At 43.1% G+C, this 19635-nt stretch overlaps 1 protein-coding gene across 1 annotated transcript in view; it reads left to right on the top strand.

Moving 5' to 3' along the window:
- Positions 1-18859, top strand: part of LOC122930339 (leucine-rich repeat-containing protein 75A-like) — a 355789-nt gene extending 336930 nt beyond the window's left edge. The window contains 2 exon segments of the mRNA XM_044283631.1: positions 16388-16724; positions 16726-18859. Coding sequence (XP_044139566.1) covers positions 16388-16724; positions 16726-16908 — 520 coding nt within the window. The 3' untranslated portion in view covers positions 16909-18859.
- Positions 18860-19635: the final 776 nt, after the last annotated feature.

A 19635-nucleotide genomic window follows, 5' to 3' on the forward strand; every position in this document is an offset into this window, starting at 1 on the left:
ATAATTGCATTCTTAATACAGAATGCTAAGTAAATTAGGGATAGAAGGTTTAAAAAAGAAAATTTCTAATTAAACTCACCTTATCCACTTGTTCGCGCAGCCTGGCTTGTCTTCTTTCTTCTTCTTTGAGGACCTGGGAGAAAACGACCTTTGGTGACGTCACTGCGCTCATCACACTGTCCATCACATGGTCCATCACCATGGTGATAGACCATGTGATTAGCACAGTGACATCACCAATGGTCCTTTTCCTCCCAGGTCCTCAAAGAAGAAAGAAGACAAGCCAGGCTGCGAGAACAAGTGGATGAGGTACGTTTAATTCTTTTTAATTTTTTTAACCCCTCCATTCCTAATTTACTTAGCATTCTGTATTAAGAATGATATTATTTTCCCTTATAACCATGGTATAAGGTAAAATAATAAAGATCGGGTCTCCATCCCTATCGTCTCCTAGTAGCCATGTGTGAAAATCGCACCGCATCTGCACTTGCTTGCGGATGCTTGCGATTTTCACGCAGCCCCATTCACTTCTATGAGGCATGTGTTGCGTGAAAAACGCACAATATAGAGCATGCTGCGATTTTCACGCAACGCACAAGTGATGCATGAAAATCACCGCTCATGTGCACAGCCCCATAGAAATGAATGGGTCCGGATTCAGTGCGGGTGCAATGTGTTCACCTCACGCATTGCACCCGTGCGGGATTCTCGCCCGTGTGAAAGAGGCCTAAGCATTGCAGTGCATGTAGCACAATGGTATTTTTGATTCCGTTATTTAATGCAAGCCAATATGATTCTGGACAGTTCTGCCATGCACAGCCACTCTCCATTAGCCACTGTATATAAATGGCTCAATTTCTGATATTTCTCAGGTTTCATCTCGAGCTTTCATCTCAAGTTCTTCTTTGATGAAATATGTGCAAATTTGATAAAATTAGCCAAGGGGAGACATTACTTCATGGATACCTTCTAATTAACCAGCATCTTGAGACAACATTTGGATTTCAGCCTAAACATATTATCGATATTATTATAATTGAGTGTCTTTTAATTAGAGAGACTCTTGAAGTGTATCTGGAGCTGATTTCAAAGCTGCCCAAGCTGCGGAGACTATTCCTTTCACACATAATATTTGTAATGAAGCTTTCTCATGGATCACAGGGGTCACAGGGATAATACGATTGTCTTCTTCATAGAAGGGTTTGAAGTTGTGAGACATTTCTATGAATGCTTATTCATTCTGGAAATATTTTATTGATGTTGCAATTTGTCTTTTTACAAAAGCATCCTTTTTAGGAAAACTGATTGTAATTAAACTCTAAGCTGCATCTAATTGTACTGAGCACAACTCTGTCACAACACCCTGCTTCTTACCATGGGAGTTAAAAAGAGTACAATATTAAAAGGGGAGGTCTATCATCAGTGAATTAAAGGCTATCCACACCTTAGGGGGGCATTTTTTAATGATTGCATTTTACTACACCCATAAATACTCATTATATCTCAATTCTTATCAAAAAACGAATAAGAATGTGACTTAATTAAGTGTTTATGAGTTCATTAGGTTAGAGGTAAGAGCTGCACAGGAACCGTCAGATGACGGGATTCAAAGAAAACGCAAAGTGACAGCTTGCAAACAGCTTGCAAACAGACTGAGTTTTAACTCTTGTATCTCGTAAACAGCTAAACATTGTTAATGACGACCAATTGAAAAAATGATTTGTAGTCCAAAATGAGCAAAATGTAATAATAAAAAATAACCCTTTTTAGCAGCTCACTTGTCAGCTTTGCTGTGTATACTGGAACAGGGTTAGCAGAGTATAGAGGGTTTAATGATGCTGGAGACTAAGGTAAGAAATCATGGTATTTATATACACTATTAGGCCTCTTTCACACTACCGTTTTTTTTTTTTGTTTTGCGGGCCGTTTTTGCGTTTCGTATACGGTCCGTAACGGAACCATTCATTTCCATTGGTCCGCAAAAGAAAACGGAATGCACTCCGTATGCATTCCATTTTCGTGTTTCCGTATCTCCGTTCCGTGCAAAGATAGAACATGTCCTATATTTGGCTACAAATCACGTTCTGTGGCTCCATTAAAGTCAATGGGTCCGCAAAAAAAAATGGAATGCATACAGAAATGCATCCGTATGTCTTCCGTATCTGTTCCGTTTATTGCGGAACCATCTATTGAAAATGTTATGCCGAGCCCAATTTGTTCTATGTAATTACTGTATACTGTATATGCCATACGGAAAAACAGAAACACAACGGAAACAAAAACCGGAACAACGGATCCGCAAAACACTGAAATAGCCATACGGTAGTGTGAAAGAGGCCTTAACATAATAAAATGTATGCCTCTAGCCTGTCACTCTTATCTCTGGAGCACATACTGGAGACTAGGATACTCAAATGACTACTATTCATTGCAGCTACCGTAAAGCAGCACGCCCACACTGCCATGTCAATACAGCATAAAACATAAGCACATTTCTCTTCAATATACTTGCATCTAATTAATGTCCTCTAAATACATTTCTCAGCATGTATAGTAAATGCGTATTCCAATCGCAGAAGTGGTCCCCAGAGCCTCCCTATCTCCACCAGCTTGGATGCGGCTGCCTGAGGTGGACTACAGTGGGCCGTGCTACATTGTCTCTCGAGCTCCTATACAAGTAAATGGGAATTACAAAAGCAGCATAGCACAGTGAGCATTGCATCTTTATGGGAGGTATGGAGGTATAGGTTTTCTCAGCCCAGTGCATTAGGGTGACTGGAAACAGAGAGTTCTGGCACTTATCTAATGTCAGCAGAGGATGTAGACAACAGGCCGCGTTCACGTTGACCTTCTTATTTCTATTCAATGAAAGCAACAAAAGTGATGGATCCTTCAGATAATAGACACTAATGGAAGCTGATGAACCCTATTACCTATAATGGGGTCAGTTGGGTTGCCATCATGAGACCTGATATTTTACTGATCAAAAAAGTGCAGCTTAAGCCGTGGACATAGATATGAAGACAGCCTAACTCATGGATGTCAAACTCATGGCCCTCCAGATGTTGCAAAACTACAACTCCCAGCATTCCCTGATAGCTGTAGGATGCCCAGGCATGATGGGAGTTGTAGTTTTGCAACAGCTGGAGGGCCACGAGTTTGACATCCCTGTGACTGGATACATTTTTTGAATCTGTGCTGTCACTGGCTGATTGTCATAAAAACTGATTTTCCATGTAGGACAGGGCAGCATGGTCCCATTCTTGAGGCTACTTTCACACTGGCGTTTTGGTTTCCGTTTGTGAGATACGTTTCAGGGCTCTCACAGGCGGTCCAAAACGGATCAGTTTTGCCCTAATGCATTCTGAATGGATAAGGATCCGTTCAGAATGCCTCAGTTTGCCTCCGTTCAGCCTCCATTCTGCTCTGGAGGCGGACAACAAAACGCTGCTTTCAGCGTTTTGTTGTCCGCCTGACGATGCGGAGGCAAACGGATCCGTCCTGACACACAATGTAAGTCAATGGGAACTGATCCGTTTTCACTGACACAATATGGCACAATAGAAAACAGACCCGCCTCCATTGACTTTCAATGGTGGTCAAGACGGATCAGTTTTGGCTATGTTAAAGATAATGCAAACGGATCTGTTCTGAACGGATGCAGACGGTTGTATTATCGGTGCGGATGCGTCTGTGCAGATCGCATCTAATGCGAGTGTGAAAGTAGCCTTACCTGTAGCCATGCTACTTCAGCATCTGGAGCCTGTGATTCTGGACGAGGGGTGGTTTGTGCATTTGCAATATCTGTGGGCATCAAAGCCATCAGAAGGAGCAAGTAGCTCACAGGAACACTGGCTGAGGGAAAAACTTTTTAGTTTGCAAATGTCTTATAGAAATCTGCCTGAGAAGACGTGTCAGTCTCCTCCTGCTGGCCTCCACTCTTAGCTGATGACCATCTCAGGGACAGGGCAGAGCTTGACTGGTCTCCATTGCAAACAGAGCGAGCAAGTTTTCCGTGCGGGTGCAACGCGTGACGTGAACACATAGCACACGCACTGAATCCTGACCCATTCATTTCAACAGGTTTGTGTACATGAGTGTTTTTTCATGCATCAGTTCCGCGTTGCGTGAAAATCGCAGCATGTTCTATATTCTACATTTTTCACGCAGCCCTGGCCCCATAGAAGTGAATGGGGCTTCAGTAAAAAACACATTGCATCCACGGATGCAATGCGTTTTTCACTGATGGTTGCTAAGAGATGTTGTTTTTAAACCTTCCATTTTTTATCATGCGCATGAAAAACGCATCAAACGCATTGCACTCGCGCGGAAAAAAACTGACTAAGCTTGCTTGCAAAATGGTGCGAGTTGCACTGAACGCACCCTGAACTAATCCGTATCGTTCGTGTGAAAGAGGCCCAAGTCTTTTTCCAAACTTTCACATATAACAATTATAAATCTGAAAGACTTTCTCCTGACCTTGGGTTCAGTGTGTTCTTTTTTAGTTTGTTCTATTTCGTGCAGCAGGTAATAGGACAAACGTAATGGAAGAAATCCCTCCAAGGTGTTGTCTTGTATCACATATAAAAGCTGTCAGCGAAGAGTGGTGTGATCTAGTGGATTTATGGCTTCTTCCTTAATGTTGCCTGTGTTACAGGAAAATGAGACACGGGGGAGAAAATCATTTCTATCTTGCAACTTCATTTAACCCTTTCCCGATGGATCCGTTTTCCATTTTTGCCTATTAATTTTTGACTCCCTGTCTTCTGGGAACCATAACTTTTTTACTTTTCTGTACTTAGGCCTCTTTCACACGGGCGTCAGTTTTTTTGCCCGGATAAGAGCCGGATGCGTTGCGGGTAAAATGCGCGATTTTCCCGCGCGAGTGCAAAACATTGTCATGCGTTGCACTCGCGTGAGAAAAATCGCGCATGTTTGGTACCCAAACCCGAACTTCTTCACAGAAGTTCGGGCTTGGGATTGATGTTCTGAAGATTGTATTATTTTCCCTTATAACATGGTTATAAGGGAAAATAATAGCATTCTGAATACAGAATGCATAGTAAACCAGCGCTAGAGGGGTTAAAAAAAATAAATAAAAAATTTAACTCACCTTAGTCCACTTGATCGCGAAGCTGGCATCTCCTTGTGTCTCCTCTGCGCTGAGCGGCTGAACAGGCTCTGTGGTGAGCTGCTCCATTAAATACAGGTTAAGGACCTTCGATGACGTCACTCCGGTCATCACATGGTGATTCACCATGGTAAAAGACCATGTGATGACCTGAGTGACGTCATCGAAGGTCCTTAAGCGATATTTAATGGAGCAGCTCAGCCCAGGTCCTGTTCAGCCGCTCAGCGCAGAGGAGACACAAGGAGATGCCAGCTTCGCGATCAAGTGGACTAAGGTGAGTTAAATTATTATTATTTTTTTTAACCCCTCTAGCGCTGGTTTACTATGCATTCTGTATTCAGAATGCTATTATTTTCCCTTATAACCATGTTATAAGGGAAAATAATAATGATCGGGTCTCCATCCCGATCGTCTCCTAGCAACCGTGCGTGCAAATCGCATGGCATCCGTACTTGCTTGCGGATGCCATCCGATTTTCACACACCCCATTCATTTCTATGGGGCCTGCGTCACGTCGAAATCGGACAATATAGAGCATGCTGCGATTTCAACTGAATGCACAAGTGATGCGTTAAAGACAACGCTCATGTGCACAGCCCCATAGAAATGAATGGGTCAGGATTTAGTGCGGGTACCATCCGTTCGCCGCACGGATCGCACCTGCACGGAAAACTCGCCCGTGTGAAAGGGGCCTTAAAGGGACACTGACAGGCCCGATAAACATATTTAGTTATTCCTATGCAGTCATAGGTCTATTAAAGTGTATTCCAATGATATAAGAGCACCCCCTGTCCGCATTTGAAGCCATGTAAAAACAACTTTATAATCACCTGTCAATCACCTTCCTTTATGCCCAAGGGGCGTTTTTCTCCTACCTTTGTGCCCAGCCGCGCCCCAACTGTCGTTTCCTAGCGCCGCCCAGCTCATTATTATTCACTGCGCTGGGCGGCTTTTACAGTGCCCGATACTGCCGAGCCGGCGCATGCCCAATAGAAACGTATGGGCATCGGCCTCACCTGTACCTTCTGCGCGTGCGCCGGATATCTTGCCCGGCACCCTCACTCGCAGTGCGCCTGCGTCCTTTATTCAATGCGGCGGCATCAGCGTCTCCTGCTGCGCCTGCGCATGCTCGGCAGGATCGGGGACTGTAAAAGCCGCCCAGCGCAGTGAATAATAATGAGCTGGGAGGTGCTAGGAAACGACAGTTGAGGCGCGGCTGGGCACAAAGGTAGGAGAAAAAACGCCCCTTGGGCATAAAGGAAGGTGATTGACAGATGAATATAAAGTTGTTTTTACATGGTTTAAAATGTGGACAGGGGGTGCTCTTATGTGATTGGAATACACTTTAATAGACCTATGACTGCATAGGAATATCTAAATATGTTTATCAGGCCTGTCAGTGTCCCTTTACCTGTCAGTGTCCCTTTACCTGTCAGTGTCCCTTTAACATCGTATGTGGACTTGTTTTTTGCGGGACAAGTTGTATTTTCTAATGGCACTTTTAAAAATTGCAAAGGATTCCCAAAAATTCCAATTCCTACACCGTTCACCTGATTTGGATGTATATACCCTCAAATTAAAGCTGACAGTCTGCAGTTAAAGCGCATCTTGTTCGTTTAATTTCAAATCCATTGTGGTGGTGTATAGAGCCCCAAATTTTAGAATGGGGTTGTTCAGTTGTCAGAAAAAATATCTATACTTCTACAGTACATACTGTATATCGACATAAAATAAAGCTTCATCTTGGAGTTTTTTGTAAAGTTGGGGCAGGGATGTTAAACTCCTAATGGACAGTCATGGGAGTTTATAGGAGTGGATAAGGGTACCTACTGTAGACCTCGTGGAAAAGTACAAAGGGGAGGGATATTATATATCTAATGGGAAGAGCAAGAAGGTATGGGGACCAGTGAGGGAAGACAAGGGAGGTGTCACGACAGAGGGCAGGGATAAGTGCTGTCCTAAACTCCACCCCACCTCTGTCCCTGCCTACTTGCAACTTGGCGGCAGTCCCTCACTTAGATACATGCAGGGGCCTAAGAAGATAAGAGGAATACCGTAACAGAGTCATGCAAGCCAAAGTCAAAGCCAGGAGGTCACACAGGTACACAGGGAGCAATACAATAACGAGGTCAAAACACAATCCGGAGTCAGAAGCCAAGTGGTCACTTCAAATCCAGGGAGGTTCCAAGGTCGAGGTCAACAACAGAGCCGAGGTCCAATAACACAGAAATGCACAATAGGAAACAGCTAGTGAGGGTATCAAGACCAATCACAAGCAACTTGTGGCCAGCAGGTCACCTGTTTTCCTCCTGATGGGTCATTTGACGTGGCCAGCGTCACATGACGCATCCCCCGCAACTCATAACAGCTAAGCGCCAACTCATCAGTATCGGCGCTCAGTTCCCCACATGCTCATTGCCTAGGGGATGGAGGATGCCGGCCACGCCAAGGAAGCATGTGCGGCCGGGTCCTCCCCGCCCTCTGGTTGCTATAGAGATGAGGACGCTGGTCGCGTCCTTGCTCCTCTTCACTAGCGGGATGCCGGCGGTGCTGCAGAGCAGAAGCGCGTCGCCGGCTCCCCGTTATAGTACCCCCCCTTCCACGAGGGGCCATTTTTTCAGGGTGATCTAAATGGAATCTCCTCACCAACATGCGTTTTACTCGCTGGTACCCAAGATCTTTCCTCGGGACCAAAACCCTTCCAGTAAACTAAATATTGCAAAGAATTACGAACCTTTCTCACATCAATAATCCTAGAAACCTCAAATTCTAGTTGACCATCAACCTCCACTGGTGGCAGAGGTTCCTGTGCAAGAGATACAGGAGACTACTTTTTGAGTAAGACTTTGTGAAAAACATTATGGATGTGAAATGAGTCAGGTAACCGTAACTTAAAAGACACTGGATTAATGATATCAATAATTTCCTAAGGACCAATAAATCGAGGTGCATATTTACCCGAAGGTACTTTCAGAGATAAATTCCTGGTAGATAACCACACCATATCTCCCAACCTGAAATCTATCCCTCGAGAGCGCCTCTTGTCAGCATTAGTTTTTTTAACCTCCTGGGCCTTTTTCAGGTTTGAGTGAACCTGGGTCCAGACTGTGCACAGTTCCTTACCCACTAGATCAGCTTCCGGAATCTGAGAGGAAGACGGCGAAAATGAGTTAAAAGAAAGGAGACATACAAGTAGAAGAGTTCACCTGGTTATTAATGGCGAATTCAGCCAAGGACAAATGTTTATCCAAAGATGTTGGTTGTCAGAGACGTAACACCTCAAATACTGTTCAAGAGACTGATTAAGGGTACTTTCACACTTGCGTTTTTCTTTTCCGGCATAGAGTTCCGTCCTAGGGGCTCTATACCGGAAAAGAACTGATCAGTTTTATCCCCATGCATTCTGAATGGAGAGTAATCCGTTCAGTTTGCATCAGGATGTCTTCAGTTCAGTCGTTTTGACTGATCAGGCAAAAGAGAAAACCGCAGCATGCTACGGTTTTATCTCCGGCGAAAAAAACTGAAGATTTGCCTAAATGCCGGATCCGGCATTTTTTCCCATAGGAATGTATTAGCGGCGGATCAGGCATTCAGAATACCGGAATGCCGGATCCGTTCTTCCAGTCTGCGCATGCGCAGACCGGTAAAAATGTGAAAAAATGTACAAGACGGATCTGTCTGTCCGCATGACAAGCGGAGAGACGGATCCGTCCTTGCAATGCATTTGTGAGACGGATCCGGATCCGTCTCAAAAATGCTTTCAGTCAGCGGCAGATCGGCAGATCCAGCGGCCAGTCCCGACGACGGAACTGCCCGCCGGATCACACTGTCGCAAGTGTGAAAGTAGTCTTAGACATTCAGTTTGACCGTTGGTTTCCAGGTGAAAGGCCGAAGAAAAAGACAGAGAGATATTAAATTTATGACAAAAGGCCCTCCAAAACTTTGAGACGAATTGAACGCCTCTGTCCGAAACTACATTCTCTGGAATTCCATGTAAACGTATTACATGATCCACAAACAGGGAAGCTAGAGTCTTTAGCATTAGGTAATTTTGCCAGAGGAACGAAATTAACCATTTTGCTAAATCTGTCAATGCGGCGAAACCAACCTCGCCACTGGGTTTTGGAGGGGGCTGTTTGAAGGCCTCTTGCCTCAGGATTATGGCCCATAGTAACTTTAAAGGAGAAGACAGACCGGCCGCACAGCTTAAATCTGTCTGTAGAATTGTATTTTATGTTATTATGCGTTCGGTTAAATTGTATGTTATGTGAGGGCACCCAGATAGCTAATATTATTGTATTCGTGTATTCTGAGTGCCATTCACCTAATGATATGCACCCAGACTTGAGCTATCTGGGGATATGTTAAATGTCTGTGTTTGCTGTGGGGGTGTGCCATTGTGTGTTTAAATAGTGATGTCTGTCCTGTTGTCTCTACATGTGTATTGGTGATCTCCCTTTGTCCTGAGAGATAATTGGATTGCCTTCGGTTGTCTCTGGGACAGAGAGGAGGAAACCATGATGCATTGTGGGGATGTGTTGTATCTGTTCTGTATTTGCAAAACTGTAATAAAAACCAGGCTGGGTGTGCCAGCACATCAGACCACTGCTGACCCTCAAGACGGAGCCTTGTCTCGTTATTGGGGGGATTCCCTGTGTACTGTTAGAGACTGATTGCCAGGAGTGTAAGCGGATTGGATGCTTTTCCTGTTCGTCTGCTGACAGCTATTTGCGAGGTTCCAGTTTGGAGTGCTATTTTGTATCCAGTTCGGGAGTTTGGTGTTCTGCAGTAGCTGTGCCTGTCTCTCGGAAAGGGGCATATCGCCTGAACGGATTTTAACCCCTTGTCTGCTGAAACGGTCCGTTACAGTCAATGATTACCAACACGACTGATTTACCCTCTAAAACTGGTAGGTCGGTGACAAAATCCATGGAAATATGATACCACGGTCTACTAGGGATGGGCAGCGGTCGTAACTCACCCATCGGACGGGATCTAGGAGTCTTGGACCTGGCACAAACTTCACAGGAGTATACATATGACTGGATATCTCTAGACAAAGAGGGCTACCAGTAAAACCTGGACACTAGTTCCTTGGTGGCATTAATACCTGGATGCCCACTGAAAACAGAAATTACCTAGCAGCCGGAGACGCAAATGACCAAACAACTTATCTTTAGGGGATTATTTTATACTAGAGCCAAGTGTTGTCCTGCAGTGATCTCGGTCGTCAAATCGGAGGAGACCGAAGCCACCATGATACCTGCCAGCAAAATAGGTTCTGGTGGAGTATCAGGAGACTGAAAGGCACAAAAACTCCGGGATAGGGCATCAGCTATAACATTTGACTCAGCAGAGACTCCAGCCTGAATAACGGGTAAACAACATAAATCAGGAGCCAAGGTATACCCAGAACTACCTCCACGGGTAAATTTTTTAGAATAAAAAAAAGTACACTCCATATGACAGACCCCCACAGTCAAGGTTACTTCCGGAGTACAATATTCTACTGTCCCGCCTACTAACAGCGTGGAATCGATAGCAATGATATGAATATGGTTAGGAAGGAACAACATGGGCACATCAAGGGAAAGAGCAAAGTTATGGTCAATAAAATTAGCGGCAGACCCAGAATCCACAAATGCCTTCCCAAAGCTCTTACTGGAGCCAAAAGAAACAACCACCGGCAACAACACTTTCTCTTTAACCACCTTGGGAAACACCTTATCCTTCTGGGAGTCAGGACGTGGAGATCTCCCAGAGGGAGGAACTTTAGGACTCTCAGCTATGGCCGCCTTATCACGTTCATCGTACAGTACACTTAAGGCCTGAAAAAAAGCTTCAACATTAGCTAGATAAGGGGAATCCGTAGGGAGATAGTCAGCCCATTCTTGCGGGTCTCCCTGCAACAAAGAGATAACAATGCCTACCCTTTGTTGTTCAGAGACCGAAGAATGTGGACGTAAACGAAAATAAAGTTTGCAGCTTTCTTTAAATGTCAGGAAATACTTTTTATCCCCTGAAAAACAGTCAGGCAGTTTGACATGAGGTTCAAGATTTTGAGCGAAGGAAATTGCTACAGGTGGGGGTTGATGTAATTCCTGCTGCTGTAGCCAAATGCTGTACCATTTGAGCGAGACCTGATCTGTAAGGACTCGCATAGGGTCCATAGTTTTAGGTAAGGCCTGTGATTCTGTGACAACAGAGGGGAGGGATAAGTGCTGCCCTAAACTCCACCCCACCTCTGTACCTGCCCACTTGCATGGCCCGTCCTAATTGATGGTGTACAACTTGGCGGCAGTCCCTCGCTTAGATACGTGCAGGGGCCTAAGAAGATAGGAGGAATACTGTAATAAAGTCAGGCAAGCCAAAGTCAAAGTCAGGAGGTCACGCAGGTACACAGGGAGCAATATAATAACGAGGTCAAAATCTGGAGTCAGAAGCCAAGTGGTCACGTCAAACCCAGGGAGGTCACAAGGTCGAGGTCAAAAACAGAGCCGAGGTCCAAGAACACAGAAATGCACAATAGGAAACAGCTAGTGAGGGTATCAAGACCAATCACAGGCAACCTGTGGCCAGCAGGTTACCTGTTTAAATAGGTCCTCCTGATGGGTCATGTGATGTGGCCAGCGTCACATGACCTGTCCCCCGCAACTCAGAAAAGCTGAGCGCCAACTCATCAGTATCGGTGCTCAGTTCCCCACGTGCTAGTTGCCTAGGGGATGGAGGACGCTGGCCACGCCGAGGAAGCATGTGCTGCCGGGTCCTCCCCGCCCTCTGGTGGCTATGGAGATGAGGACGCCGGCCGCGTCCTTGCTCCTCTTCACTAGCGGGATGCCGGCGGCGCTGCAGAGGGGAAGCCTGTTGCCGGCTCCCCGTTACAGGAGGTTTGAGGACCAGTGAGGGAGGTATCAGGGGAAGGGGTTGGTCTGTGGATGACCATTTCTCTTATAGCTTGTGGTTAATACCTATAGTGAATCAGATGGCTGAGACTGATGATAGCACCGCACTCCAGTGCAAATATGTAATGTATGCAGAGATGATGACAGACAAGAACATATCTCATATGCCTGGTTATCACCAACCAAACTGCTTTCACTTGAAAAAATGTTTAGCAGGTACATGGTGCTCAAAAGAGGTTGCCCCTACAGTGGTGCTCTCAATTCAGACCCCTCATTGCTGTCCATATGGAGTTTGCTAACTTGAGAATATGAGCAAGTCTTTTCTACTTTACTGAATTCAAAAAAGAGGAAAATGTTTATCTTTGTCCTTTATAGTTTTTTTTTTCGCCATTTATGATCCCCTCATAATTTTGGCTTCCAAAACTGCACCAGGAAACCTAAAAGTGTGACCGTACCCTAAAAATGTGCTAGGCACCAAGATGTTCCTAATGTATAGAGTAACTGACAACCCAGTGAGACTGGTTACTTTTTGTTGCTTTCTCTTTTAGTTCCATCACACTTTTCAGCATGGTATAACGGTGTAAGAACCGGAGTGTAATTGACTATGTAATAATTGTGTTTAATCAAAAACTCCCATTTCAACTATTGAAGACAACATATGATAACCCTTCTCAGTCCACAGATTTTCCTATAACATCCACACGACCTATTTTACATCTCATTGCATAGTTTGTATTTAGAAATGTCCGTCCAGATAAAGCGGTGGCTGATTATCCCCAAATATAAAAGCACCGAACTAGATGGATGAAAAAAAATACAGAGCCTGTAATAGGCCTCATTTTATATCCTCATAATGATCATCATTTCTTATGTAATTTACTCAGTAGGACTGAAATCCATTAAAAATTACAAAATGGAGGCAGAGGAAAGAGAGAAAACAGGAGACAGAATTATGGCAGAATTATAGAAACAGCACAAAGGATGATTACCTGCCACAGTCTGGAAAGAGCCAAGCGCTCACTGGTTTAAAGGGGAAATAAGCTCATGACATAGTATAAAAGAAGTGTGTATATATATATTGCATCTAATGATTGTCAGTGGGGTTATGATGTGACATGGTGTGACTGTGACGCAACATTGTTGGATCTTTGGCTGCCATCGTAAACATGCAACTTGCTTGCCACTGTGTCTTTACAGGCAAATCACAGGTCTAAAATAGTTGCGCAAATGTCTTGGGTCAAATTACTTTTCGAGCACGTCACCCTGTAGCCCCAGCCGGATTTTTGCCCCCTTCTTGGTTATTGTAGTCGCTCTATCTGGAGAGGATAACACTTAGGGGAACAGGCACCATGTAAACAGCCTAGAGGCTGAGCCGTTTTATCTGTCTTTCCATTTATATCATTGCGGTTGAACCTTTTATCATCGGAATAAACTCAGCTTAGCTCTGCTTTAACAGGATTATGTTCTCCCGTGTTCACGCACACGGCTGCTGCTTATTTTATGCACTTGGCAAAATCATTTTGTTTCTAGAGGGATAACTACAGCATTGTAAAGCGTAAGGGAATGACTAAGGATGGTTCAAAAGCTGTATGGCAATAGGATTCTATAAAATAACATTTTCATGTTTCCATTACTTTATCAGAAAGATCAACCTGCTATGATCTGTACATGGATCCATCATAGTCATTAGTAATGCTATAAGGGTAGGTTCACACCTCACTGATCCCACAGGCTGTTCCAGCAGACATGACATGCAACGATTTTTTGTTTGGCCAAAAACCAACACTTATGACGGAAAGCGGATGGATCCCATTATAGTCAAGGGGTCCGGCAGTGAACGGCAGTATCTGGTTAGGCAGGACCTAGTGAACTCCGGCGGTATGTCCTCTACTGGATCAGTTAAACGGAGGTGTGAACCTAACCTAAGCCAAGACCTAATCCATAACGCTAATCCTCACAGTTTACAGAATATGCTGACATATGCCTTAGGCCTCATGCACACGACCGTTGTTTTGGGACGCATTTTTGCTGCTCGGGTGCGGACCCATTTACTTCAGTGGGGCCGCAAAAGATGCAGACAGCACTCCGTGTGCTGTCCGCATCCGTTGCTCAGTTCCGTGGCCCCGCAAAAAATAATATAGCATGTCCTATTCTTGTCCGTTCTTGACAAGAATAGGCATTTCTACAATAGGCCACCCGTTCCGCAAATTGCGGAAGGCACACGGGCGACTTCGGTTTTTTGCGGATCCATTTGTGCATGAGGCCTTACTCTTATCATCAAAGTAAATAATTTTGCACTTGGGTGCATGTCCATTTGCACTGGTAATTATTCTGGAGGAATTCAGTCTATAGATCAAGGACTGCAGACCGCAGTGCTTGTTTAAAGGGATGAGAAAAACATGGCTACTTTATTCCAAAAGCAGCCCCACACCTGTCTATGGTTTGTTCCTGGTATTACCCCTCAGCTCCATTGAAGTGAATACCACGCACAACCTTTGGAAGAGAGCTGCAATGTTTTTCTCTTCCTGGACAATCTCTTTAAGGGCTATTACACGCGGTGATAATCGCCTGAAGGATTGTTCTCAATTATTGCCCCATGTCTAGTGATTGACTGAAAAACAATTATTCACTTATTTTATGATTATATAAAAATTATAATTTGTTGGAAGCACATATCATGTAAATAGAAGATACGGAAACTGTATCAGAGGAGGGAAATGGACAATTGTATAAAAACAATAAGTTTTTTCCTACATATAAATGTAAGTAAATGAGCACTAGAAGACTTACTACATCATAGATCAACATTCATGACAGGCAATTTATCTGCCTTTGTAAAAGGATTCACAGCTGTTATAGCAGGTGAACTGCTAAGTGCAATATTACCTTGTTCCATGTAATTTTCCTTGACTTTTTTACCCAAAAACAAGGATAGATCTCAGCAGGGGAAAGAAGAAAATCTTTTTGCATAAGATTAATAAGAAAAACTGCTCAGATTAAAACTGTTTCACATGTACTAAAAATCACCTTACTAAATAGCTATACACAGCAATCGACATATAACACACAGAACACTTTAAAATGTAATAGGATGAGGAACACTCACAAGTATAACATACAGACAATGAAGCGATATAATACATATACCAAGCTCACATGATAGGGCAAGATTGTAAATCCAGAAATGAGCAATAACACTGCACTGACACAAACATTAAACTGCAGCCATTCGTGTAGTCCTGAAGCTCAATTATACTGTCCACAGGTAGATGATGTATGCATAACAAACCTTAAAGCGGTTGTCCTATTAAGGCCTCATGCACACGACAGTATTTTTTTGCAGTCCGCAAAAAGGGGTTCCGTTGTTCCGTGTCCGTTTTTGTTTCCGTGTGTCTTACTTTATTTTTGGAGGATCTCCAAACATGAAGGTAAGTTTAGTTTTGCCATGCAAATTATAGGAAAAAAACTGACGCGGACGCGCGGACGACAATCTTGTGTGCATCCGTGTTTTTTCACGGAGCCATTGACTTGAATGGGTCTGCGAACCGTTGTCCGTGAAAAAAATAGGACAGGTCATATTTTTTTAACTGACTGGAAACACGGATCACGGACGCGGATGACAAACGGTGCATTAGCCGAGTTTTCCACTGACCCATTGAAAGTCATTGGGTCCGCAGAAAATCACGGAAAACGGAACAACGGACACGGAATGAAACAACGGTCGTGTGCATGAGGCCTAAGACAGCTTATTCCCTATCCAAAAGATAGAGGATAAGTAGCTGATTGGCTGGGGTCCCAACTGATGACTAGAATGGGGTCCTGTGCTCCCCATTTGAGATAAATAGCAGTGTGCATGTGTGGCTATCACTCCATTCAAATGAGAGAGCACAAGCTCTCTTGATCTGCAGGGGCTGAAGCGGTTGGAGTCCCACCGATCAGAAACATATCCTCTATCCTGTGCACAGGGTATAAGTTATTGGGAGAACCCCTATTGAAGACATAAAATGCTACTGGCCCGGTTTAGTCACGGTAGACAACCTGGAGGAATTCTCCTCCTCACCCTCCAAAAGACATCCTTTATAGCCAACATGTGTGCCCATCAACTAATAAAAATGAGGGACCATCTCCATACTGTCAACCAAAAAGTTCAAAAGCAAGCACTACCTTACCAAGTGCTTACATGCTTCAAAGTGAGAGGGAGGATGTAAAAGAGAGAGACTATTTTTAGAAGAAACCAGCAGTGTTTTTGTAACTTCACATCACTCAAAGTTTTGCATTATTTACTTTTTATCACAATATGTAATTGTAATTATTGGGGATCATTTGACCTAATTTTTTATTTATTTTTTTGCAGCCTAAAAGCAATTCTATCAGCAAGACCTCGAGAGAGAAATTTAGATCTTTCTGGCTTTTCCCTAACCATGAAGGACTTGGACCGTGTGATGCTTTATCTTCAGCACAATTCAGAAGAAGTGGAGAATGTCGAACTCTGTTTTACTGAACTCACAGATGAAATGTTCTTATATCTTTTGCCTGTCCTCAGTGGCCTTCCACATCTTACTACTCTGGCACTTAATGGAAACCGGTTGACAAAATCCATCCTGAGAGAAATCACTGAAGCTTTGAAGGACCTTAAAAAGTTCCCCAGCATGACCTGGATTGATCTTGGCAATAATGTGGACATCTTCTCCTCTGCCACAGACTTTTTTAGTTAGCCTCAAGAAACGATGTCCTAAACAGGGGAATTTGCCAACTATTTTAGAATTTGGAGAGGGACAGTTAAGTGACCTAGAGAATCAAGACGCATCTACAGAAACTGAAGATGAGCAAGTGGTTAGTGGTTTAGAAGATAAGAGTGTGCAGCCACAAAGTTAACTAGATGCTTCCTAATGTGTAATTACCTTGTATTTCCAAGTTCTTTATAATATTATGAAGGTGAGATGTTATTGAATGATGTCACTAATGAAGAGCTCCATCGGCTGACAGAAGACTCTCTACTGTCCGGTCTTCAGACTGTGTATTAGATGTTGACTATTCTCCAAGGAAATGCAATTTTGATTGGTACTTTCTTTAGCTAAACTATCTGTCAGTAATTTTGAGCTTCTCCTTGTATTCAACAAATTTATAAAAACCAAAGCTGTCAGATTCTGATCAGTTATCAATCCATTCTCTAAATCACTGGTGTGTTCCTGATCATACTTCAATCTTATTGCTGGTCAACACTTTTAGGAATATTGCAAATTTTACATCTTATATGCACCCAACTGTCAATATTTTTTCAAAAATACTTTGCCAAATTCTGAGAGAAATCATACTTTGCTTATTATATTGAAAAATAAGGCTATGATGTCATATTGAAGGATACGGGCAACAGAACTATATGAAATACTGAAAAGCCTTCAGTTATTAGTAACGTTTGTCTTTTGAGGATATTCAAGAAATAACGATAACTAATGATTTCAAAGAGAAAGTATTAATACAGTTGGATTGACCACATTTTTAATGATGGCACACATGATTTAGGAAGTCCACCACACCAGTCTTTATTACATTCCATAAACATCGTGGTAGATGCACCTTTGCCAATTTAACAGGGTATATTGATCCTCTTATATTTTCTTTCCCATTCAACAATGTATAATTCCAACAGTGAAAAAAACATCTGATTACTAAGGTTCATGTGACCAATCTATACCTCACATTTTAGAAGCACCAATACAGGTATGAAAACATTGTATGTGCTGTACTTTTATAGAGTTTTTAACAGTATAAAAGTAAGGATAGAAATATTTTTCAGAACCTAAACCTTTTCATACATCTGTAAGAATGTAGAAAACATAGTAAGTGAATTAGTTCTCCTCCAAAAGGAAGAAAACTGTCTCTCTAGTGCCACTTATAGGCAGCTGTGTACTACATGGTACTAATGTAGTAAAACTATCTGCAGGCAATAGAAGTTTTGACAGATCAACATTTGTTGGAAAATTTAGATGAGTTGTGACTAAATTGTCTCATGGACTATAAATACGGATATCACATTGACAGTGCTTTATTATGTATTGCTTGGAACAATACAAAGAGGCAGCTATGAAACCTGTTGCATAGGTTACTATACAAATCATGCTGTAAGCCAGCTACAAAATAAAGGTGTCACTACAGAGGTAGGGATAAGTGCAGCCCTAAACTCCACCCCACTCCATGCCTACTTGCACAGCCCGTCCTAACTGTCGGCGTACAACTTGGCGCCAGTCCCTCGCTTACATATGTGCAGGGGCCTAAGAAGATAACAGAAGTACCGTAACAAAGTCAGACAAGCCAAAGTCAAAGCCAGGAGATCACACAGGTACACAGGGACTAATCTGATAACGATGTCAAAACACATTCCGGAGTCTGAAGCCAAGAGGTCACGTCAATTCCAGGGAGGTCAAAAACAGGGCCGAGGTCAAAAACACACAGAAGGCACAATACGAAAATGCTGGTGAGGGTAGCAAGACTATTCACAGGCAACCTGTGGCCAGCAGGCTGCCTGTTTAAATAGCAGAACAAGTGGGTCACATGACGTGGCCAGCATCACGTGACCCAAGTCCAGCCTAAACCATCTGAGCGCCGATAAATTGCGATCGACGCTCAGTAACTCTTTCAGCTAGGAGGATGCCGTTGTCCTCGCTCCTGCACATATGCGGGATGCCGGCGGAACCGCAAGGAGGAAGCACGTCGCTGGCTCCGCATTACAAAAGGCAAAACCTGGAATAATACAGCTAGTAATGCACAAACTCATCATTACTAAGTACTATGAATATCACATATGTTTATGTAATATCACATACTGTATGTCTATAGACAGAATATGTCAGCAGCATAGATGAAGTACCGTATATCACTATTTTGACAGTGCTCCAAGTCTGTTATTAGCAGAGAGCATTGCTAATTTACTCGATGTTAACCAGCGCCTATATATATATATATATATATATATATATATAGTGGTAATTAAATGTTACACTAAAAAAGGGGTAAAATGCATTCCCATTAAAGCCTCATTCCCATTATGGTTTCAGCCTAAGTTTGATGTATAGGCTGTCGCTTCTCTCACTGTATAGGCTTACAGGAGGATGCATCTTCCATGCCTACTATAAGAAATGTGGTTTATGGTTTTTAACTGTATAACATTGTATGGGATAAGATAGTCTCATGCGGTATTCCATAGATTTTAAAAGATTTTTTAGATTTTTTTTAAAGGCCTGATGGAGATAAAGAGGATTTATGAAATGTTTGCAAATTTCTTAAAAAGGAAAAACTAAAGTTTTGCATAGACACAAGGATTCAGACCCTTTAGGTCTAGGGGCCTACCATTTCTCTTGATTATCCTTAAGATGTTTCTACACCTTGATTTGAGGCCACCTGTGGTAAATTCAGTTGATTGGACATGATTTTGAAAAATACATCCCTGTCTATATTCCCTGTCTATATAACAATGCATATTAGAGCAGAAAACCATGAGGAGGAAAACCAGCCTATAGATCCCAGAGACAGGATTGGAGATTTGGAGAAGGATACAAAAAATTCTGCTGCACTCAAAGTTCTGAAGAGCACAGTGGTCTTTAT

This window comes from Bufo gargarizans, chromosome 3 (genome assembly GCF_014858855.1).
Source record: "Bufo gargarizans isolate SCDJY-AF-19 chromosome 3, ASM1485885v1, whole genome shotgun sequence".
NCBI classification, from domain to species: domain Eukaryota; kingdom Metazoa; phylum Chordata; class Amphibia; order Anura; family Bufonidae; genus Bufo; species Bufo gargarizans.